This window comes from Rattus norvegicus, chromosome 19 (assembly GCF_036323735.1).
Source record: "Rattus norvegicus strain BN/NHsdMcwi chromosome 19, GRCr8, whole genome shotgun sequence".
NCBI lineage: Eukaryota > Metazoa > Chordata > Mammalia > Rodentia > Muridae > Rattus > Rattus norvegicus.
In genome coordinates, this window is record NC_086037.1 from 67,561,228 (window position 1) to 67,583,955 (window position 22,728).

A 22,728-nucleotide genomic window follows, 5' to 3' on the forward strand; every position below is an offset into this window, starting at 1 on the left:
GGACTCCAAATCCTGCTGTATGCCATTTATCCTCCAGCCTGGGACCCAGAACTGTTTATCTGTATTGTACCCACCTGCCCCCCTCCAACACATAGACAGCTTTCAACACAGCGTCCTGAGGTGGAGCGTGTCCTTTTTACCAGCTGTGCTTGGGACAGGCTACCATGTTGAAGGGCTTCAGGGAGGATCCAGGCAGTGTGTGCAGATCCAAGGTTGCCATGTGCTCATTCCATAGGTAGAATTAAGGACAGCAGAGGAGTCTTGGGGGATGGACTGGCTGGTCAGTGTGTACTCTATCTGCTCTCAAGGGAAGGATACCTGTCTAGGGCTCGGTTTCCTCACTTGGTGAGACTGGCACAGCATGGCTCTGTGGGCTTGTTCTGCCTGATGGCTGCACACGGAGAGCCTTTAGAGCTCTTCTCTGACCTTCACCCACTCAGTCTCTAACCTCTCCTTTCAGGGCAGTGCCTCTATGTCGGCTACACTCTTGGGCCCACTGCAAGCTACTCATCCTTTTTAAGCATCGAAGGGCAGATGAGAGGTCTTGTGCCCAGGTCCAGCATCCTGGAGCCTGTTTGTGGGGAAGGATGACTAGAATTCTGCCCGGAAACAGCTGTAACTCTATGCACTTGGTCCTAACAGTGGTTGGCACTAACCAGGACGTAAGCAGGACTGGAGAATGGGCTGGCCTCACTCACTCGCTTTGGCTGTTGGCAGATTGTGCAACAGTCTAGGCTAGTCCGGGTAGGGTTTGTTCAGGAAGATGAGGTATGCGTGAAGGACGCAGGGCAGTCCTGGCTGCAGCTGATAGCACTGGACTAAACCTTGCTCACAGAAGACCAACTGAAGCTCTCCCTGCGGCCTGAGAGCCTGGCCTCACTGCTGGCCTCTGCTCTCTGTGTCTCTCAGAGTTCATCAGTGCCACTCCTCTTGGTCGCCTCTTTCTATCAGAAGCCATCCAGGAAGCTCTGTAGAAACTCTGTTCCTGTTCAGCTCTGCCCACCCAGTCACTGAGAGCAGGAAGCTAAGGATGTAGCAGAACCGTCAGGCAAGACACAGGCATCTCTGGCTATGGTGGGGCCTGAGGCTCTTTGCTCTCTCTCTAGCCCAACATGGTTTCCTAGAATTCCGTGCCACCTGCTTGGGGGTCTGTGCAGGGGAGGAGGTCCTGCCTGTCGGCTCTTCTCTGCCTCATCCCTGTCTCATCTGTGCGTGAGAATGTGGCTGGCCCATTTAGTGACGTTTTACTGGGCACAGCTGGGTCGAGATGGCAGGCAGCATGGTGGGAAGGAACGGGTGGGCAGGGATGGCTGAGTGTTTGCTCAATGTCCTGTTGAGTCAGCCCCGTGTCTCGACCTCCTGCTGGACTTGAGATCTTGAGCTCTTTAGTTTACATGAGACAGGGCCGCACTGTGTTGCTTTGGGTGGCCTGGAACTTTCTATGTCGATCAGGATGGCCTCAAAAATGGCCTCGAACTCAGAGGCCTGCCCGTCTCTGCCTCCTGAGCTCGGGGGTTAAAGATGTGCACCCTCGGGGTTGGGGATTTAGCTCAGTGGTAGAGCGCTTGCCTAGGAAGCACAAGGCCCTGGGTTCGGTCCCCAGCTCCGAAAAAAAGAACCAAAAAAAAAAAAAAAAAAAAAAAAAAAAAAAAAGATGTGCACCCTCACCGAGTTCTGTACTGCAGACACCAAGCTTTTTTTGACTTTTAAAAAAAAGATGCATTTTTATTTTATTTTATGTGCATGGATGCTTTAGCTGCATGCACATCTGTGTGCTATGTGCATTCCTGAAACACCGTGTTCCTGAGAGCTCCCCACAGAGATTATAGAGAATGTGTGACAATGGTTCATGACAACGGATTATAGATAACTCAGGCAATGGATCACAGCCCCCATATCAGCTTGAGACCTTGCCTCAGAAAACAAAAACAAACAAACAAACAAACAAAAACCCCCACAAAATTCTAGATGGACCTGGAATCGAGATTCTACTCCTCTCAAGAGGTAGGACTCACCATTTGCCCACGATCTTGTTGGTATAGCCTGCTTTCTTCAGGAGCTCAGGCAGGAGGTGTTCTGAGTTAGGGATCCCGCCCATGATCTCCTGAGGTGTGTAAGCTGGAAGGACAAGTATGAGATCTCTGTAATGGACACACACACTGCCCCACTAAGGTGGACAGACAGGCAGAACAGTGGTCACGGTAGGGACGCTTCCCAGGATGTTCCCAAGCACCCCCCAAGTCAGCACCAACATGGTGAGGATGGTGCTGTGGTGCCTCCACTCTGACCTGTCTCGCCTCGGCAGCCTGGTTTGCCGTTTGACACCACACCGTTCCCCACTGTTCTCCTGGTCCTTACCATGCCCTTTCCTTCAAGGCCACTTGAAATTCTGCCTCGTCTGGGACCCTATCCGGAGAGACCCCTGTCCAAGCACGTGAGCTTGTTTCCAGAACTTCCCTGCTCTGACCTAAAAACCCCATAGCTTTCTCAGCAGAAAGTTGAGAGCCCCAGGAGCAGGTCAAGGGTGGTGGGAGCCTGCTGTGTGGTGTACCTGAGGGACCTCACTGCCAGTTTAGTTCTCACTGGGCCGGTTCAGGGAGGAAGCTTGTGACATGGGATCTACACTGCGGTCCTTAGTTCTGCCTTAGGCTGTCTATATCTACCACTCCAGGGCCCACACCTCTCACACTGAGGTCTAGGACACCAACGTTTTTTTAGTCTAGACAGAGAACCTGCAGGGCCACGGGGGTGAGGAGGGGTAGGAGGCATACCATTCCTTGCATGTGCGTTGGTTGTGTAGAAGCCATTGCGGATGGGCAACCGTCCTGTGAGCAGGGCTGCCCTAGCTACATAGAAGGATAAAAACAGACAGTGAAACAAACCTGGCAGGACCCTCAGACAGCTCTGAGGCGCCTCCCATGTGCACCTCCCGGGACGGGTCTGTCCTGAATGCATCCTGAAGCTGTTCAATTTCTTTGGTTTTGTTTCTCTGTGTAGCCCTCGCTGTCCTAGAACTCACTCTGTAGACCAGGCTGGCCTTGAACTCAGAGATCCGCCTGCCTCTGCCTCCTGAGTGCTGGGATTAAAGGTGTGCACCACTACTGTGTTGTGTGGTTCAATCCCTCTGTATTGCCAAGCTCCGGCAATGGGAGGTGGCACAATGGCCTGAGGACTGAGGGAGGGTTCTTTAGCTTTGCTACTCAGCTCTGCTCCTAAGCTCAGTTCTCGAGCTCTGGGACAGCCCCAAGACTGTAGGCCACATGACCTGCCTCCTACTGCCTGTTCACCCTATCTACTGTTCTTCCTTAAGGTCAGCACTTCTGTAACACCACTATAGAAGGAGGGAGGGACAGTCCCTGGGAAGAGGACATGGTCTCACTGCCCCCCCCTACAACATCCACGTCCTGTGACCAGGAAGTGCAGACAGTGCAGTTCTAGGAGACAGACATCGGTCCTGGAGCAGAATGATCTTTTGCTTGCTGGCAGGCAACAGCAGAAGCCAGGGCAAGCTACTGCCCTTCGAGGGCCCCAATAAGCCAGTGGACCTCAGAGTCAGCAGCCAGTATAATCAGTAACAAAGGCCTCGTCTACCTGCGGCCTTCCTGAGGAAATGCTGTTCTACCTAGAATAGGGCTGGAGGGGCAGGTGAGTCAGACTCTGCTGGCTAACAGGGTCTCTAGAGTGGGGTCGGGGAGCAGCAGCAACTTACATGGTGAGCACAAAGGGTTGGCAGAATAGAAGCTTGGGAAAAGCATCCCTTCTGCAGCCATCCGGTCTAAATTTGGGGTCTCTCTGGAAGGTTCTCCATACACACCCAGGTCACCCCACCCCATCTGCAGGGAAGATCAAAGAGATGAGGGGTGAACCCTTTCTGCAAATGGTTCTTTTGTGATGAGGAAGAGCCAAGAGCTCACCCAAACCCTGGCGGTTTCCATGAGGTGCTCCAGGCCTTACTAGGAGTTGCTGGCTCTCACCTCTACATCGGTTTGACCACCGTCATGGTACCCATGTTTGCCTTCCTCCCTAGCAAAGATCAACCTCTGTACACTCCTAGAGTCTTGGTGTCTAAGAATACACATCTATTTTCAACCTAAAGCTCTTATGCAAATTTAGATTTCAAGAGCAGGATGAGCTTCCTCTGAAAGTCGAGCCTAGAGCCACGTGGCCAGACAGCCTGGCTTAGCGTGCCTTACAGAACTGAAACTCGTGCTCCCTGACTATGTGTGTGTCCCTGGCAAGCTGATCCCAAACAATAAGGGTTAGAGCCAGTCCGTAGAGACCACAGGAGCCAAAGAGTCAAGGAGAATCCAGAGCACCGTCTCAGTAAAAGGGGGGGAGTGAATCAAGATACCTGAGGGAGGCCATCCAGAGGCGGCTACTCCTTGTTTAACCCATTCCTTACCATCTCAGCTCTTTCTGTGAAGACAAGCAAGCTACCTTCCTCCCTCCAGTTACCCAGAGTTAAAGAATCAGCCTACACAACCCACAGTGTAAGAGAAGTATTCTGGGAGCAGGGGGAGGAATGAAGAGATGGCTCAGCGGTTAAGAGCACTGACTGCTCTTCCAGAGGTCCTGAGTTCAAATCCCAGCAACCACACGGTGGCTCACAACCATCTGTGATGGGATCTGATGCCTTCCTCTGGTGTGTCTGAAGACACTGACAGTGTGCTCATATGAATATAATAATAAATCTTTGAAAAGAGAAGTATTCTGTGAATTTTTATCTCAATTAAGGACAAAGGGGCGGGGCACGTGCCTTCTGAGGCAGTGGCAGGCGTGTCTGAGTGTGCCGTGAGCAATGACCACATGCCATGCTGCAGGGCGGGGCTTGCAGTATGGGTTGGGAGGGGCAAGGGATGGCACAGGCACTGAACGTTTGCACAAACCCGCTGTAGAATCTTTCACAAGTCAATGTGACTGGCAGGTGACTAGGTCTTGTACGGTTCGGTATACTAGTTTTGGGAACCTAGTCTATAATGGTAGCTTCTCAGGTGGCCCAGACATAGCCACTGAAAATGGTGAGGGTCAGGAAGCCAGCACAGCTGCAATCATTGTCTTTTTAGCTCTCACTTCCGGGTTTTGGCCTCTCCGTGTTGCATTCTTGAAGACTTCCTGCATTATGATTCACTTTATGTCTTTTCCTGGGGAAATTATGTCTGAATCTCTTTAGGACAGTCCTAAATATAACTTTAAAAAAAAAGATTTATTTATTTTATGTATATGAGTACACTGTTGCTGTCTTCAGACACACCAGAAGAGGGCATTGGATCCCATTACAGATGGTTGTGAGCCACCATGTGGTTGCTAGGGATTGAACTCAGGACCTCTGGAAGAGCAGTCAGTGCTCGTAACCACTAAGCCATCTTTCCAGCCCCTAAAAATAACTTTATGTGGCCACTATTTGGAAGTCTTCCTCACGACCTGGAGATCATTAAGCACAGCTAAGCGCAGAGCTAGATGAGGCCATTGGTCCAGGAATTCTGAGCAAACTCTAGCTATAATTAGTGCAGGGTAGAGAGAGACAAATGATAAACTCTGAATCTGACAAACCCAAGGTCTCTTTATTACAGTCTTAGAGCTCGCTGAATAAACAGTTTAAAGATACGGGGTCATACAGGGTGCACCCTGGGGGGGGGGGGAACCTCAGTTCAATAACCTAGATTGATTAGAATAAACGTTTCCTATTTTTAGCGTAGATGATGAAATATATAGCAAAAGAAGTTGGGAAGTGGGGGCTGGAGAGATGGCTCAGCGGTTAAGAGCACTGACTGCTCTTCCAGAGGTCCTGAGTTCAAATCCCAGCAACCACATGGTGGCTCACAACTATCTGTAATGGGATCCGATGCCCTCTTCTGGTGTGTCTGAAGACAGCTACAGTGTACTTACACATATAAAATAAATAAATCTTTAAAAAAAAGAAGTTGGGAAGTAATACTTGCTATTCATAAAAAAGATGGGTTCCGATATTTTCTGTTTGCCTGGAGTGCTTTAAAATTACAGACACTAGGAGGCTGGACAGATGGCTCAGTGGTTAAGAACACTGGCTGCTCTTCTAGAGTACCCAGGTTCAGTTCCCAGCACCCACATGGCAGTTTGCAACTGTCTGTGACTATACTTCCGGGGGATCCGACACCCTCTCACCTATGCACATCAAAATAAAATATAATAATTAATAACCCTACAAGCGCTGCCAGCCTATACACAGGCTGTTATATAACAAATGTGTCTGCCTTGGAAGAGACATTCCTTTTAGATTCTTTAAATTGGAATTATAGGGTTGATAGTACGAATAAAATTTTATTTTTTGTTTGTATTTTCTAATTGTAACTGAACTTGTAACCCTGGATGTTTTATAAATAATCAAACACATGATCTGTACTTTCTGGATAACCATTAGCCTGTTTTTGTTCTGTGAAACTTGTATAAATAAAAAAGCCCCCTGGGGCTGGGGGGGATGGCTCAATGGTTAAGAGCACTGACTCCTCTTCCAGAGGTCCTGAGTTCAAATCCCACAACCACATGGTGGCTCACAACCACCTGTAACAGGATCCCATACCCTCTTCTGGTGTGTCTGAAGGCAGCTACAGTGTACTCATAATAAATAAATAAATAGATAGATAGATAGATAAACAAAATCTTTTTTTTTTTTAAAAAGCCCGATTGCTAGTCTGTCAGAAAGCTAAATTTCCCTGACTATGGCCTGACTCCCTCCCTCTCCCAATCTCCTCTGACTCTGATCTCCTGTGCAGGCAGCCTGGGGAGCATCCCCCACCCCAGCCCCGACCCCAAGGCACTCTGGGAACAGGGTTTTTACCTAGAACATGCCCCCTGGACACTCATGATGTGACCAGAGCAGGTCAGGACCATAGTCAACCATTCTAAAGTCAGTGGTCTCTTCCTTGAAGAATTTAAGCTTGAGACAACCTTAGACAGTCAGACAATGCCAAGCCTGGAGCTGGGAGCCCTGTCATCCTGGGTAAGCCAGACACACATAAGCACCTGTTGCAGATGCAGACACAATTAGCCTGGTGAAGGCAGCTAGAGAGGGCCAAAGGGAGGGGTGGAGGCTCCTGGGCTGTTGAGGTTGTACCTTCGTATCTGCCACCTAAGGAACAGCCCAGGACTTTTCTCACATCTGATATCCCTGCCTCTCTGGCACAGGCAACCTGGTGTAGGCCAAGTATAAATAAACCCAGGAGGCCTCTCTACCCTGGTGTCCTTTGAGCTGAGCTTCCCTGTTGGACAGTTGGAATAGTCTTCTTCCCTATGCTTGTCCCAGAAGTAGGTCCAAGTCAGCAAAAGCCATTGTCCCACTGAGATTGCTGACAGTAGGGTAGGTGAGCTGGGAGTTGCCTAATGGCTGTCAGGAGGCTGTCACGGGGCTCCCAGGGGCCAGCTTACGGATAGCAGCAGCCTTACGAAAGGGGAAGCCTGGAGCCTACCTACTTCAAGCCAGAGTGACCCAGTTGTCTGGTTGGTAATGCCAGGGATTCCCAGTTCTGCCGCTGTTAATTGAGTTCCTTTTCCGTTATTTGTATCAAAAGTCTCTACAGGACAAGAACGGGGTTTTGTAGACTGTTGTGGGACTCAGCTCCAATGAACCGTCCTCCCACAGCTCCAGGGTATCCAGAAGGAAGGAGGTGGTGCTTCCTGGCCAACCACTGTCAGGTAAATTGATCGTTGCTACTCATATTCCATTACCTAGAAGCTCTCTACCCACCTGGGGCTGCCCAATGCAAATGTAACTGTGAGCCTCACATGTAACTGTATTTTCTAGTCATCACATCAGAAAAGCAGTTATGTCTTTAGGTGTGGTGTGACTCATGCCTGTAATCCCAGCACTAGGGAGGCTAAGGCAGGAGAATTGCCTTGAGTTTGAGGCCAGCTTAGGCTACAGAGTGAGTTTCAGGCCAGCCAACACTACCTAGCAAGACTCAAGCAAGCAAGAGAGCAAGCAGACAAAAAACAAAACAACAAACAAACAACACTCCCCCACAAAGAGTCAGGATGCAAACATGAAGGCTAAGAGAACATTTAAGTGACTCAGTTTTCAAAAGTCTGTTAGTTCAACGTTCTTCAGTAGTCTAATGGAGTGTCAGTGAAGACCTGCCCTCACAGGGTGTCATTTAGAAAAGGGAAGAGCAGAAAGCTGACGGACAAGACTGTAGTCAGTACTTCTGGATCAAACAAACCAGTGCAAACAAACAAACCACACCAGTGTGATTTGGCTCTAAAAGGATTTAATACTGAAAGGCACTATGTATAAAATCTCCCTCTCTTATCTCTGTCTGTCTGTCTATCTCTGTCTGTCTATCTCTGTCTGTCTGTCTCTCTGATTATCTATGTCTGACTATGTCTGTCAGTCTGTCTATCTATCTATCTATCTATCTATCTATCTATCTATCTATCTATCTATCTATCTATCTTTTCAGTACTTCTCATTACTGTGCAAAGTCTGCTATCAGCGACCAGGACTGGAGTTAGAGGAGCCAGTCATCCAGAGTATGAACAGTCACCATCCACATAGAATGGAAAAAGCCGGAAAGGATTTCCTGCAGTGGCTTCTGGGAGGTGAGACTGATGTGCAGGGCTTTTGAGGTCTATATTTTTCTTCCTAATAAAGAACCACCAACCCACTGTTTATCAAGTGGGATGTTTACTTCCTTTTTCTTCTACTAAGTCTCTGAAATCCTCTCTATTCTGATGGGCCCGCAGACTGTTAGACGGCAGCCCTTTTTTGAGGAGTTAAGTATGGCCTTCAGACCTGAGGACAGCTGGCTTGGCTATTAATTAGCCTCTGCAGGCATTAACCTCTGATTTGTTTCAAATCATCCCGAACTGGATGTGTCTCTGATTCTAACAATAGCTGACAGGTGCCACTCCATAGTGTGTCTGGGGGGAGAGGTGGGGAGGCTGGCAGGCTGAGGCTGTGAGGAAGACAGGGTCCAGTTCAGTTTGGATAGTTCTATCTGACCTAGTGTTTATGCGACTAATTTCTAAGCTTTCAGGGCACTCCAGGGAGACAGATTCCTCAGATGGGGACACTGAGAGAGATCTGCCCCAGGGCAGAATTCATAAATGACCACAGGCTGCACACCTGCCCCACTCCTGCCCCCAGGTGACATTCCATGCCTGACTTTGGTCAGAGTTCCCCCAGAGGTCAGGCTGAAGGTGGGCACCAAGGCAGGGCCACCTGTTGAGGGGAGCAGAATGTCAGGCCCCTCTCGGGAGGGAAAGTAGTGGGAAAAGGGCCTCTCTGAACTCCTACCCCCACTGCGGAAACAATGAGAGATGTTACACTGGGGTCTGGGCCTCCCTCGGGTCGCTGCTCACCGCCTTGTGGCTGCCCTGTGTCTTCCGTGTTCCCCCCGCCGCGCGGCCCCACTTACATCGTCCATGAGCAGTAGCACAATGTTGGGGGGCTGCGGAGCACCTGCAGCCAAGAGTCCTAGAGCACTCAGTACCGGCAGCAGTAGCTGCTGGGCCCTGATCGCTGTGGAACAGGCCGTCATGGCAATCCAAGCTCCGGCTGCAGAGCCAAGCAAGACTCAGTCCCAGTCGGGCCGCGGTTCCTTTTGGAGTGTGGGGCGGGCCCTGCCGGCCGAATGAGAGGAGGGGCAGGGCCACGGAGAAAAGAGGGAGAGGTGGGGTCAAGGCCGCCTGAGTGACAAGAGTGGGCTTGGCCTTACGGGAAAGGGGCGGGACCAAGGCCGGACCTGAGGGATAGGGCAGAGCCATGGTAGAGAGAGGCGGAGTCTGAGCCATGGCCGGAGTGGGGTGGGGGGAATGGGCGGAGCCTGCCCCACATCAGGTCACATGATGCAGCGCACAGCCTGCCAATATGGCGGTGTGCATCGCGGTGATCGCCAAGGAGGTGGGTGTGAAGCTGCGAGTGGTGGGTGGCGGGCGGCGGGCGGCGGCCGGCGAGCCTCCTTCCAGCCATGCTCTCGATCTTCTCAACTCCGAGCTCCCAAGCCTCAGCCATGCCCTAGGATCAGGATTCTTCCTGCCGGCTCTCTCTGACAGCTGACAGTCCGCCGCCAGCTTGCAGGCCTCGGCCTTCGGGATTTGAGATCCACCGGGAAGCATAGCCGGTCGCTGCAGCCTTCCACCCTTCGCTCTACGCGTTCTTTTCACGGCCTCAGCTACCTTCCGCGTCCGGGTCTTTCTGTCCCGCCTTCCGGACCGTCCCCTAGCTGCCCAGCGGTGCTATTTAAGTATAAGCCTGGCGCGGCTCGAGTCAGCCTAGAATCCAAGTAATTTTCTTTGCCTTAGGATAGTCCCCCTTATGCCTTTTGCACCCTTCTACTCCAACCACTGTGAAGGCCTGTAAACTGCTAGACAGCGTCCCTTTCTCTTTTGTATCCCGTCTTCCCAACTGTCATCTCCTTGCTGGCCAAAATAGATATTCATTTCCTTCTGGAAAGCTGTTGATGGATGCTTAGATAGCTCCAGAGGTCCACAGTATCCTGCTGCATGAAGCCTGTATCCTACAAGGCTTTCTCCGAGACCCGCCATTAGGGATTAGGCTGCTGCTGCGAAGCTGTCAGTATAAAAGAGGGAGTTACAACCTCAATAAGCCCACCAGAATCAAAACTCAATTTTAAAAGCAGCTGCTGCTTTGATAAACTCATGACGAAGTCCAGTATCTGTGCTGAAGCGTCCCGATTTGGAGACTCACTCAATTACAGCAAGCCAGATGACTTCTGGACATAGTGAACAGTGGATGAGGGAGGCCAGGAGTGAAGCTTTTGACTGTGGGCTTAGGATGGTCAGATGTGTAGAGGCGAAGATTTGGGCTGAGACTTGAAGCGCTGAGAAACAGACCACTGTCCTAGAAATGGCTAGTGTCTCTGGTGTTGGGATGACACTGCAGTGTGTTGGTGGTAGAGAAAGAGATGATCCTAGGAAGAGGAATGTCAGGGTACGTTAAGCCGTGCTGAAGTGGGCATTCCGAGGTCATTTCTGCTCACTTCCCACATTGCTTCCATTCTCTCTTCCTCTTCCTCCTTTCCTTCCTCCTCCTTTCTGGTACAGGTGAGAGAACTAGGGCTTAATGCTGCGACTCAAGCACTCCACCACCAAGCTACATCGCTGGCCCAATAATGTTTTTCTTTTTGGTACTTGGAATTGGACTCAGGGCCCTGTGCATGTCAGGCAAGTGCCATACCCCCCAGTTATATCTCTCTAGTCCACTCTCTGCAGATGCCATACAGCCCTCCTTAGGTTGGGTTATCCCCCTGAAGGCAGTCTGCCGCAGCGCAGTAAGCGGTGGATCTTAGAGAAGTCGAGTCGGTTGGCAGGCTGAGGGCACACCTTACGAGTGCGTTGACGTTGTCTTGAGAGCGGGAACTCACCAGGTGGACCTCCACCTCTTCTTGCAGAATTACCCTCTGTACATCCGAAGCACTCCCACAGAGAACGAACTCAAGTTCCACTACATGGTGCACACGTCTCTGGACGTGGTGGATGAGAAGATCTCTGCGATGGGGAAAGCACTCGTGGACCAGAGGGAGCTGTACCTGGGCCTGCTCTACCCAACCGAGGACTACAAGGTGTATCCACCACTGCTCAGTACTGTTCCTATGCTCCCAGAGCGGGCTCTGGGAGGAAACGGTGGCCAAGGAGAAGGGTTTCAGCTGCTCAGGCAGGCAGGTGTCCTGAAGCTAACAGAGGCCCCTTTTAATTGGAAGAGTCACTGGAAAAGCAAGGCCAAGGGTCCAGGAGGGTGCAAGCTGACATAGAGCGAACCTGGGCTTCTCCATGCTCACTAGAGGCTGCCAACTTTGAATCAAGGGCGATTGTTTCTTGATACTGTTGTAAGGCTCAATCTGATGTGGCCCTGCAAACTCTTGGCCATTCCTTCTGGACAAATTATTAAGACCATAGAATCCAAGGACATTTGCGTGGGGGCTGGTTGTAGCCTGCCCACAGCGACGTTGGTGTAGGAGTCACTGTGTTAACACTCTGAAGTTAATATCCCAGGCCCAGGATCAGTTCAAAAAGAGGCTGAGCCGTTCCCAGTTCACGTGCACACCTGCATGGTGGCACCTGCATGGTGGTCACCTGCATGGTGGCTGCATAGCCACCTGAGCCCGGGGAACTTCCCATGATTCCAGGTGTTAGGCTTCTCCAGGCTAGCAGGCTCTGGGTTGTGATGTGCGTGCCATACACAGTCATACGGCCTCCACGCAAACGCTTATTCCTTAACTAGTCATAGATACGGCTATGTGACCAATTCCAAGGTGAAATTTGTCATGGTGGTGGATTCCTCCAATACGGCCCTGCGGGACAATGAGATCCGCAGTGTAAGTGCAGAGGGTTGAGGTGGGTGTTTGCCCTTCCCCTTCCTCCCTGGGAATGCAAAAGTCTGCAACAGCGCCATGCATGCTCCTCTAAGCTGCATCCGGTTCTTCTTTCAGATGTTCCGGAAGCTGCATAACTCCTACACAGATGTGATGTGCAACCCCTTCTACAACCCGGGAGACCGAATCCAGTCTAGGTGGGGCCTGCTCTTTGATAACATGGTCATTAGGGGAGTAAGGGAGCCACAAATGCTGTCCTAAGGCCACTATTTCAAAGCAGCCAGCCTCGCTTTTCTAAATTAGCGCTGACACAGACCTCTAGTGTGTACGGGCAGAAGGGCCACAGCTCGCCCATCTGGTCTCCCAGGTGTGTCTGTGGGTACCTGGGGACCTACAGGAGGCTCAGCAAGGGCCCATGTTGTGACCATACCCTTTACGGAGGCCATGTCCTTCTGTTGTAGCTTGGTGTGCTTTTTGGGTTGGGCTTGGGTGTCTCCGCTCCAGCTGGATGGACCTCAAGTAGGTGTTTGGTCAGGAGGCATGGACTTCATATGCAGGCACTACAAACCTGCTCCCAGAATTCTCTTTTTCCAGGACGGTTCCCAAATTGTTGCTTTCAGTCGCCAGGTGGCACAAGTAGGCCCTTCAGTGGCACCTTCCTTTGGCTGAGTCGTCGAGTGTTTTGGGTCCACCTAGATCCTAAGACAGAGAACCCAGGTGTCCCTAAGTTGTGCAGGGCAAAGATAGCACTGCCTGCTCATTGCTTACCCCTGCCTGCTCCCTGTGGACCTTACCCCGGGAGACATGCTGGGGAAAAGTCAGTGGAGTAATAGGCCCGTGGGGGCTGTACAGGGATCGTGGTGTCAGGATGTGGGGGTCGCTATCCAATATGGTGGGTATGCAGTCTGCTTCCCTGAACCCTAGAAAAGCCCCAGGGTCCTGAGGATCTGGTTGGGCAAGGCCATAGCCTGTCCTGCTCTAACTGTGGATTCTCTTCTCAGGGCCTTTGATACCATGGTAACTTCGATGATGGTCCAGGTGTGCTGACCTCTGCCCCAGCCATCCGGAAGAGAAGCCGGTGTTCACCCCAGCTGGATGATACTTATTTATTCCCTTTCTGCTCCCTGAGTGTAACCTGCGGGCAGGGCTTCGTGCCCTGTGCTTTTCTACTAAAGGCCTCACAAGATGAGATCTCCATTGTCCTTCTCTTGTCAGGAGAGAGAGAGGGCTCAGTGAGGACCTGCCAGCTGGTCTCAGAGACTCTGGAGCGATGGAAGGGGTGTGACCACAGCTGGGTGGTATGAGGGAGGATGCTGAGTGCAGGAGGTTGTGGGGAGGCGGGTGGTCCAGAAGGGTGCGGGGTATGGGGAACCTAGAGCCAGCTTCAGAGAACGGAGGCAATCCAAGGCGGACAGCCACACACCTTCCTTCTTCGGTAAGCGCTTCAACATTCTGGACCCATCGTTCATTGCAATCTTAGCCCAGTGCTGGTGCCCAGCGCTAGCCTCAGGAGGTAGTAAAATCTGTAAAGCTTCCTGGGACACAGCATTAAAGCGACTGCTGCTTCCCATGTGCCAGAGGAGGAAACTCAGATGCCTGTCCTGCCTGTCTGTGAGCATGGTGGTCAGCAAGGTCCCCGGCGCTGTTCCTAGGCCATGCATCCCTGAGGACAAACCAAGCTCTCCTCGGGTCAAAGGTCCCGTGACTGTGGAGGTGGTGTGAGGCTGCCTCTTCCGTGCCACTGGACGGTGTAGCTAAATACTGGTGTCCTGGGAGAGGCAGAGGCCAAGGGGACCTGTCCTGAGCCCGAGTCCCCTCTAGCTGTCGAGGCTCCATGCTGTCTTCAGAGTCTCTGGCTTCCCCAAGTCATGAACCAAAGTGCTCCCCGGTCCCTGCAGAGTGTCTCATGCCAGGGCCCAGCAGGCTGGGACTTATCCACACAAGCTGGGTGGAGTGAGAGAGTCCATCCCTGTGCATCTCAGGGCTCCTCTCCAAGAGCACAGGGTTATTACAAAATGCGGTAAGAAAAGAAGCCAGACCACCCACCTGATCAATAAAAGTGGCAAATGAAGTCACTTTGAGAAGTTCGACATGCCGCTGACTGCCGCGGACAGAGCCCAGATGTGCTTGGTTCAAGGCTTTGGCAGGAGGTTGGGTGTGAAGGGGAAGGAAGGAGCACCAGTCAGGTGGAATCTTGGGATCTTGAGTTTTTAAGGGAGGTCACCCTCCCTGAGTATTAGCTGCACTGGGGACTGCCTCTCGTTCTCCAGTACGCCCTCTTCCCTCCTCACCGATGGAGCCTCAGGCTTACTGGAGAAACTTGGCTAAATGCCACGTGCTCCCCTCCCCTTCACACTGGGGCAGGTAGTTAAGGCGTGTAAAGGGTGGTACTGGGAGAAACCTGCAGGAAAGGGCACTTTAAAAGCAGGTCCGGCTGATGTGTAGAACACTCAAGGCTCCCTGCTCTCTTCCTGCCTGGAATCATGAGAGCATGAAGATGAGGACTTGCAGACATGAGGGCAGAGCAGAAAGGAGCCTGAGTCTGGGCTGACGAGCCAGCCCTGGGCAGCTCATGTCAGCTTTTCATATGTGAGGCGATAAAATACAGCCCTCTCCTGTTGGGGTTTCTGACAGGTTGTGTGCAAGTACACTGCTGTGCGTGTTATGATTCTTCTCGGTATCAAGAAACAAAGCTTGTAATGCGATCTGCTTGTCTGGGTGTGGGCATCAGGCCTGCAGGCGAATTTCAACCTGAGATTGGCCTTGGAGACCACAGTCACTGCCTGCCTGTTACCCTGGGACCAAGATGGTGGCACCAGTTAGCTTGTGATTTGCTGCAGGGCCATTAGCTGCCTGTCTTCCCTTCTGGTACCTTCTGCAGACCTGGGTCCAGGGCTGCTTGGCTGCCCTACTCTATGGGAGAGGAAGCTGTGGCTTGGCATTAACCATGCACATGGCAGGGGCTTCAGGGCTAGAGGGGTTTGCGCTACTGTGTAGATGCTGTGCTGAGGGGTGTTTGAACTTGCTGTATATAACATATAATATATTATATATATAATATATACACATAACAGAAAAGGACCAGGAACTACTGAGTGGACAGCAATGAGGTCAAGGGTGAAACCATACCCTGGGTGGAAGATGCCCAAGCCCCAGGAGCAAATATTCCGACAGGAGACCCAGGCCAGGACTTGGAAGTCCTGATGCTGGAATGAGATGAGCAGGCTTAACCCTTGGCAAGGGCCCTGCGAGGTCACTTTGGTACTGAGGAATCCTCCCTCCCTCTTCCTGCAAGGCCACCCTGGGGCCGATTTGCTGTTCACCATCTGACCACTGGGTGGCAGTCTCTTCTGGCTGTGTCAGGACAGAACCAATTGCTTCCAAAGGTAAACAAGGGTATCTATCCAGGCTCAGGGTTATTGATCCCCTATTGGTACCATAGGCAGACTTGGCCGTGGCCAGTTAGCACAGTGGCTGGAGGTAGGGCCTACTTCCTACACGCCCAGGGGAATCTACTCTAGGCCTTGGCCAGCCCCTGGAGCTGCAGCGACTCAGACTCAGACTCAGACCTTTGACCGCAGACATCATTGCAAGTCTCAGCGCAGGCTCTGCCTCTCTTCAGTTGTCACAGCCTCACCTGCTGTTGGATGTGTGGTCTGCTGGGCAGTCAGAGATGCTCCTGGAGTAGTAGTACTTGTGATGATGATATGATGACAGGATCTTACTGTGTAGTCCTGGCTGTCCTGGAACTGTCTGTAGACCAGGCTGGCCTCAAACTCTCAAACTCACTGTCTCTGCCTCCTGAGTGCTGGGATTAAAGGCGTGCACCACCACACCTGACTCTGGAGTTTATTCTTATACTTCAGAGACCCCTTTTGAATAAGGTCACAGGCTTGCATTTTAGGGGGTGGGAGGTGCTATCCACTGAGGATGGGGACATGTGAGAATGGCTTGGGGAGGTATGAATAGAACCTAGAAGAGGGCACAGCCTGTTCTCAGAGCAGTCTCCTGGCAGCAGGGGGTACATGGCCGATCTACTGGGGCTTAAAGAATGATGTTAAAAAAAAAAGGGGGTTGGGGATTTAGCTCAGTGGTAGAGCGCTTGCCTAGCAAGCACAAGGCCCTGGGTTCGGTCCTCAGCTCCGGAAAAAAAAAAAAAAAAAAGAATGATGTTAACATACGGCATGGTGGTGAGTGCAGACAAACATGTGCACCAGCAGACCTGGGCTGGCCAGCTCTCCTCCTGAGTACAGTAGAGCAGTGTAACCTGTCTTTGCGAGATACACACACACACACACTCACTCACAGACACACACAGACACCCATATTCAGACATACTCATACACTCTCACATACACTTAGACACACACACACATTCACAGACACACACAGACACTCAAGACACACACACAAACACACATACTTAGACACACAAACATACACATATACATTCAGATACACAGACAAAAACACACACCCAGACGCACACTCAAATACACAGACAAAAACACACGCACGCACACACACACACACACACACACACACACACACACACACACTCAGAGTTCAGCACAGTTTTGCTTCTTGAACTGACCAGCTCCATCCAGGGCAGGATGGAGGTGAAGTTCTGGTATATCTAGAGAGCCAGTTTGGGGAATAAAGAAAGAATTAGGGGTTGGAGTTTTGCTCATGTTTTGTTGGATCAGAAGGCCTAGCCAGAGCCCCCTTTCTGGACTCATGGCCATAGCCCATTGCCACCCTCTCTGTGGAGAGCCGTGGAGAAAGGGGCATTGCAAACCTGAATCTGAGGGAGAATCAAGAAATGAGACTGCTGGGGTTGGGGATTTAGCTCAGTGGTAGAGCGCTTGCCTAGCAAGCACAAGGCCCTGGGTTCGGTCCCCAGCTCCAAAAAAAAAAAAAAAAAAAAAAAAAAAAAAAGAAATGAGACTGCTTACATGCTCTTAAAATATAGTCAAGTTTAATAATTTATGTTTTAATATTAACACGCATGCCTATTTTTCTTTAAAAGTACTTGAGTATGCCAATCCCAGCTTACCCCAAGCCTCCTCTCCCCTCTGAATCTCCCTGCCCAGCGCCTTCCCACTGGGACCTGGTGATCTAGGCACCTTCAAAGGCTCATATGGGCTGCCAGGTTTGAAGATCCATTTGGAGTAAGCGGAGAGACAGCAGTGTACTCCTGACCCAGCTCCTGGCCCCACTTTAAAACTGGGCTATCTTTTCAATATGGCGAGAACCACGGTGAGGCTCGTCCACGGCCCCTGCAGAGAGTTGGGGGTAGGGAAGGGAGAACAAAGGCAGCTCAGTTGCCTTCAGAGGGGATAGGCCTGGAGAACATCAGGGAAAGGGTTAAGGTTACCACCAAGCTGCCCAGGAACTGTTGGGGACACTTTCTCAGGCTCCTTGCTTTCTTGAGGGGGTGGCTCCAGAGAAGGAGGGAAGCCTGGGACTAGAATGTTATATGTGGCCCAGGGGCTAAGCTGCAGGGCTTAGCTACAGCCTTATTTGTACTAGTTAGCCTATGCTTCAGGCCAGAGGAGCCCGCTGTGGATCCCAGCCTCCCCGGCAGGGATGCTTGTCACCTGCAGAGTCCTAGTGGTCAGGAAGAAGTAGCCCCATCAGGTAGGGAGGTTACACGGCTGGGGCTGGTAGAAGCCATGAGTCCTCCCCTCTCAGCCCCTTGCCAAGTGCCCTGACCATGTGAGGGACAAAAATCCTCCCTTAGCATGACACTGTGGAGATTGGCTACAGCCAGCATCAGGGTCAGGCTCCGATCACCTTGTTGCTCAGATCTCCAGACTCAGACTCCCACTTGGGCCCACTTACCGGCTCTGTCCATGGGGTCTTAACCGAGGTTTTCGTTGGAGGCTACCCTGCAGGAAGGCAGCCCTGCTGCTCGAGTGTGTCCGCAGCCCGCCACGGTCTGTGGAGCTGATTCCTGGGAAGTTCGTTCTTTTGGGAAGTACCTGGATGGAATCCATGCCATGGTCCAAGACACTGTTCTGCACCCTTCTTGCCAGGGTGGCCTGAAGCCAGGGCCCAGGCTGAGACCAGGGCTTGGGGCTCCTGACTTTGTGATTTCATTTAAGCTGAAACTATCCCTCCGCCTGCACTAGGAGGCAGCTGTGATCACAGGACATACTAGGTTTATGGCCAGCATCTTCCTGCAAATGTATCTGGCTCATTTCCCAGGCCCACCCACGCCAAGCCTCGCTCATACAAAGCTCCACCCACACCAAGCCCCGCCCCCACAAGCTCCGCCCACACCAAGCCCCCCCTGGGTCTGAGAGTTTTCATCACTTCCTAAAGCTGATCAATGCCCACCCAGCGTAAGGTTGGGTAGTTGTGTATCCTAGGGCAGACACTCTAACCTCTCTGAGCCTGTTGAAGGATTTGTGAGTTAACGTACAAGGCTCAGTGGGGGCCCCCCCGGCAGGCGCATGGAGACACCAGGGGAAACATACCTTGATGACCCGACCTCGGAAGGTGCTCTCATCCAGCCGCACAGCCGCCTGGACGGAGCTCTTCGAAGCAAACTCTATATATGCGTAGCTGGAGGACGATAGGGGCGGCGAACGATGGAGCCAGGAGTGAGGGGCCAGCCCCACCCACACCGCCCAGCCTGCTAGAGCCCCACACTGACCCCTTGGGGTGTCCAGAGAACTTGTCACACAGGATAGTGACCCGGTGGATCTCCCCACAGGGGCTGAAGTAGGCCTCCAGTTCTGCAGCTGAACCACCATAGTCCACCTGCTCTCAGAAAGGGCACCTGGTATAAGGGCTGGGCTATCCCCGTCATCCACCTCCTGCTGAGGGCAGTTGTGGCAGAAAGGGGTTGGAGGGACCCCCAAGGTTGGTTGGCCCCTGGCTGGGAATGGGCTGAAGCTTCACCCACTCCTGCCCAGGGTTTAGTGCGTGCTGAGAGACAGTTAAGTGTTTCCTCTGTGGACAGCTGGTCGGGTCCCAGGTATTAGCTCATGCCAGGTGTGCGGCCCATTAAAGGCAATAAATCTCGTGGGACTCCCAATTTCAGCTCATGTCGAAAAACCCGAATGCTCGACCTCACCTTTAGCTGAATGAATGGTCAAGGCCTAGGCCCAATTCGGCCTGTGGGTTCTACCTTCCCTCTGCTGTGGTTAGCCCCAGGCCTCCCGCTTTGGGCTTGGAGACACTTGGGTTTACAGTCTCCTGCCTCAAACTCATAGCCAGCCCCACCCAGGGCAGTCACTGAAGTGTCTGCCCAGTTAAATGCCCTAATTGGAGGCAGACACCTTAGGAGGGCTGTGACCCCACCCTCCCTTCCACTCACGTTGCCTACGTAGACAGATCTGTGGTCAGCCTCCACATTTTCCTTGGGGGCCCCGGGGAAGAAGCAGCCTGTAGAAAGAGAGAGAGCCTCAGAACTAGCAGAAGGACCTCGCTGAGGAGTCCATTCCTCATGACCCCCAGGAAGGTCACCGGGCTCCCGAGGTCACATTGTGGGTTGTGGGTGTGATTCCAGAATGTTCCCTCAAGAGTCCCCATATGGAGCCCATGCCACGTACCTCTCCACTGAGAGAAGGCGGGCTTACAGTCTTAGCTGAGTGGCCAAGGGCTTGGAAGTACAGTTGTCCATCTGCCATCTGGGGACAGGGTCAGCAAGGGTCTCAGGTTCCTACCTATGGTCTCAGGGCTCAGCAGCTCTCTGGCCTCAGCCCTCTCTTCCTCTGTGGCCTTTCTCTGTACACTGGGTGGTTCCGGCAGGACCTCAGCATGTTCCATGGTCCACAGCTTCAGCCGGATGGCCTCTAGCTCCTGTTGGCCACCCCACAGTAAGCTCGAGGTAGCCTGCAGGCCCCTCTAGAATGGACGGCAGGTATGGCCGGCAAGCCCCAGCAGAAAGTCTTGGCTATTGGGGGATGACCTAGTTCACCCTGTTCTTCCTGTAGACATAGTCCAGGACTAGGAGCTAAGGCCCCAGGAACCCCTGACACCTCTCCCGCCCAGGATAGCTCCCCTTAGTCAGAGAGGCCCCAGTGGTCTGAAACACTGGCCCCTTCACCTCCTAGTCAGCTGGGATCCTCACTCAATGCCCAGGTCCACACCCGCCTCCACAGATTGGGATGGGGTGCTACCTGGTTGTAGACTGGGGACTTGGCTAAGTTCTCTGGTTCCAGCAAGGAGAGCAGGAAGCTGGAATCTTCATTTTCCTCTGCTTCCTTGTCACTTCCAGCACTTGGCACCAAAGAGGTCTTTTCAGTCCTGCCCCAGGCCCCCCAGCCTTGGGCCTCAGGATCCGAGGAGACCGTCTGGAGCCAGACTTCAGTGGGGGGTGGGAAGAGCTCGTTGCTCAGGGAGGGCCACATGGGTATACAATGAGGACAGGTCGGGTGAACCTTGGCTTTGCGCTCTGCTCACCTCCACAGCTGCGTCTGCCCTGTGGCCTTCCCTTTTAAGTCCTCCCCCTGACCAGCTGCTTCCACTAAAGCACTAAAGACTAAGACGGCCTCCCAGCTTGGGCTAGGCTACTGACCAGAGGGGTCAAAGGTTGCAGATCTCCTCTCTGTCCTCCTCACCAGCAGCATCCCCGGAATACTTAGAGAACGATGGATGGGGCCAAAGCAAGTTGGGTAGGGCCTTACGTGAGTGTGGCTACGCTGTGAGCTCCCCGGAGTCTGCCTGTCCCTTGGTACATGCATCTCGCCCTGACCACAGCTCTGGCAATAGAACCTAACCGATGACCAGATGTTGTTCAAGTTACCTAATTGCTCCACGAAAAGGACAGACTTCAGGGAGAGGTGGCACTGTGGGTGTCTGGATACACGGGGTCAGTTTGAGCAACGCTCCCTGAAGGGCTAAGAGCTCAGGCCTAGGGTCATCTAGGGCAGAGTTTCCCAAGGTTCTCAAAGACTCTCCACTTCTCACTTCCACTCAGGGCACCTTTCAAGTGCCAGCCTGTTGAACTCAGACACTTGTTAAGATGGCCCCTTCTGCCACAAGGAAGGCTCGGGGTGAGCCGTACAAATTGGGTGGCGGTTACTTGGCGGTGGCGGGCAGGTCCAGCCCTGTTCAGCTGCATCCATTGGCTCCTTCCTGGGGCCTCCAGCAGAGGGTTGGTCTAGAAGCATATTGCTGGCTTTTGGCTAGACACGGACACTGATGTTCCTTGAGGCTACTCTGCCGAGCCTCAGGGTCAACTGCATGTGTTAACGTGACCCTAAGAGGGCTCCACGGGGAATTTCAGGCGACTCCATAGCCTCACATTCCCAGCTACCCTTCTGTGACCCTGCCTCCCGGCAAGGCAATAAGGTCTCTCTGAGAATCTGGGCTCGGGTAGGAGATGGGTTTAGCTGAGCTTCATTGTAAGTAGAGTCTGGTGGCTGACACCCGCCACATCCTGGGGTTGGCAGAGGGGTTGGGAGGCCGAGGTGGGAGCAGCTGTGCTGATGCAGCCCTGGGAGATGTGGGCTTCTGACCCTAGCCTGACCCCTCACGTACCAGTTCTATTTTCCAAGGTGGCTGCAAACTGTATCAGGCTTCAAATGATGGCTCATTCTTATACTCAATACTGGGGCAGGAAGACCACAAGTTCAAGGCCAGCTTGGGATCCAGAGTGGGGTCCTGTCATAAACAACTCAATAGTAATAAAAAACCAGCATGGGTTCCTAAAGGAAGGACTCTATGGCATAGTCACATGGCCTGAGAGACTGGTCACAGGGCCTGAGATGTAGACTGAGTGGCCACTAGCCTCTCCCAGGCCCTGCTTCGGTCACTTCAGGCCTCCCTAGGTCTTTCCTGGCAGACAAGAGTGGCTCAAGGGCAGCATCTACGTCTATACCGAGAACGAGTTGACCACACAGGACGAGCTGGGCAGGGATAGACAAGTGACCACTGCTGTCCTCCTGCATGTCCTCCACCTCTCTGTAGGAAGCTGTGGTGGGGTCCGGCCTGGATCTCTCCTATTCTTCCATGTGGAAGACAGGACATGGTGGGCTACTCCCAAGCTGAGACCGTCTGGATGGAGCTCAGGCCCTGGCTAGTCTCTCCTCTGAGCTCAGTGTCTGCAGTGGAAAAACCTTGTCACCCTCCTCCTCTCTGTGCTATCCTGAGATCGCTGACACACTAGGCCCAGTGGGGCTCCAGCCAGGCGCCTGGCCTAGGGACAGCTTACCCCGATGCTGGCCTAGGGACAGCTTACCCCGATGCTGGCCTTCCCAACAATGCCTTCAAAAATACACCATGTTCCAAGCTGGGGCAGTATCAATGACAGTCGCTTCCTCCAGGCAGCTACTGGTGCAGCCTGAAGCACTGTGGCCGGTGTCTGGTCCTAGAGGGGCTCTCCTTTAAGGCGAGACACAGCTACCGCAGGAGCAGACCGAGAGAAGGGTCTTTCTGCTGAGCCGCTCTGAGGCCCTCAGCGTCCCCT

The 22,728-nt window shown here is 52.6% G+C and overlaps 3 protein-coding genes across 7 annotated transcripts in view; 1 reads left to right on the forward strand and 2 right to left on the reverse strand.

Annotated features, from left to right (window-relative positions):
- Galns (galactosamine (N-acetyl)-6-sulfatase) overlaps positions 1-9,673 on the reverse strand; it is a 33,726-nt gene extending 24,053 nt beyond the window's left edge. Inside the window, 4 exon segments of one of the 3 annotated variants that reach the window (NM_001047851.2) lie at positions 2,016-2,118; positions 2,772-2,846; positions 3,710-3,833; positions 9,390-9,602. In NM_001047851.2, the coding sequence (NP_001041316.1) occupies positions 2,016-2,118; positions 2,772-2,846; positions 3,710-3,833; positions 9,390-9,512 (425 nt within the window). In that variant the 5' untranslated portion in view covers positions 9,513-9,602. 3 annotated transcript variants of the gene reach the window in all.
- Positions 9,674-9,726: 53 nt separating this feature from the next.
- Trappc2l (trafficking protein particle complex subunit 2L) lies at positions 9,727-13,495 on the forward strand. 3 transcript variants are annotated; one of them, NM_001106193.1, is made up of 5 exons: positions 9,810-9,874; positions 11,385-11,557; positions 12,221-12,308; positions 12,423-12,502; positions 13,307-13,495. In NM_001106193.1, the coding sequence occupies exons 1-5, from the start codon at positions 9,842-9,844 to the stop codon at positions 13,350-13,352; spliced, it is 420 nt and encodes a 139-aa protein (NP_001099663.1). In that variant the 5' UTR covers positions 9,810-9,841; the 3' UTR covers positions 13,353-13,495. The 3 variants fall into 3 exon arrangements, with proteins under 3 accessions (XP_063134019.1, NP_001099663.1, XP_063134020.1); XM_063277949.1 differs by having other exon boundaries at positions 9,727-9,874; positions 12,423-13,494; XM_063277950.1 differs by lacking the exon at positions 9,810-9,874 and adding an exon at positions 11,018-11,157 and having other exon boundaries at positions 12,423-13,494.
- Positions 13,496-17,266: 3,771 nt separating this feature from the next.
- Positions 17,267-20,711, reverse strand: Pabpn1l (PABPN1 like). Its single transcript, NM_001113779.1, has 7 exons — positions 20,438-20,711; positions 19,982-20,117; positions 19,633-19,700; positions 18,967-19,073; positions 18,788-18,875; positions 18,150-18,289; positions 17,267-17,584 (listed from the first exon to the last, which is right to left on the reverse strand). Exons 1-7 carry the CDS (start codon positions 20,666-20,668, stop codon positions 17,545-17,547), a joined length of 810 nt encoding a protein of 269 aa, NP_001107251.1. The 5' UTR covers positions 20,669-20,711; the 3' UTR covers positions 17,267-17,544.
- Positions 20,712-22,728: the final 2,017 nt, after the last annotated feature.

Coding starts and splice junctions, on each gene's coding strand:
- Trappc2l (XM_063277949.1), top strand. CDS start 9,842: ATGGCGGTGTGCATCGCGGTGATCGCCAAGGAG. Junction 9,875..11,384: donor TCGCGGTGATCGCCAAGGAG/GTGGGTGTGAAG, acceptor CTCTTCTTGCAG/AATTACCCTCTGTACATCCG. Junction 12,309..12,422: donor GGGACAATGAGATCCGCAGT/GTAAGTGCAGAG, acceptor TTCTTCTTTCAG/ATGTTCCGGAAGCTGCATAA.
- Pabpn1l (NM_001113779.1), bottom strand. CDS start 20,668: ATGTGGCCCTCCCTGAGCAACGAGCTCTTCCCACCCCCCACTGAAGTC. Junction 20,118..20,437: donor AGTCCCCAGTCTACAACCAG/GTAGCACCCCAT, acceptor GGTGGCCAACAG/GAGCTAGAGGCCATCCGGCT. Junction 18,876..18,966: donor TTCTCTGGACACCCCAAGGG/GTCAGTGTGGGG, acceptor ATCGTCCTCCAG/CTACGCATATATAGAGTTTG.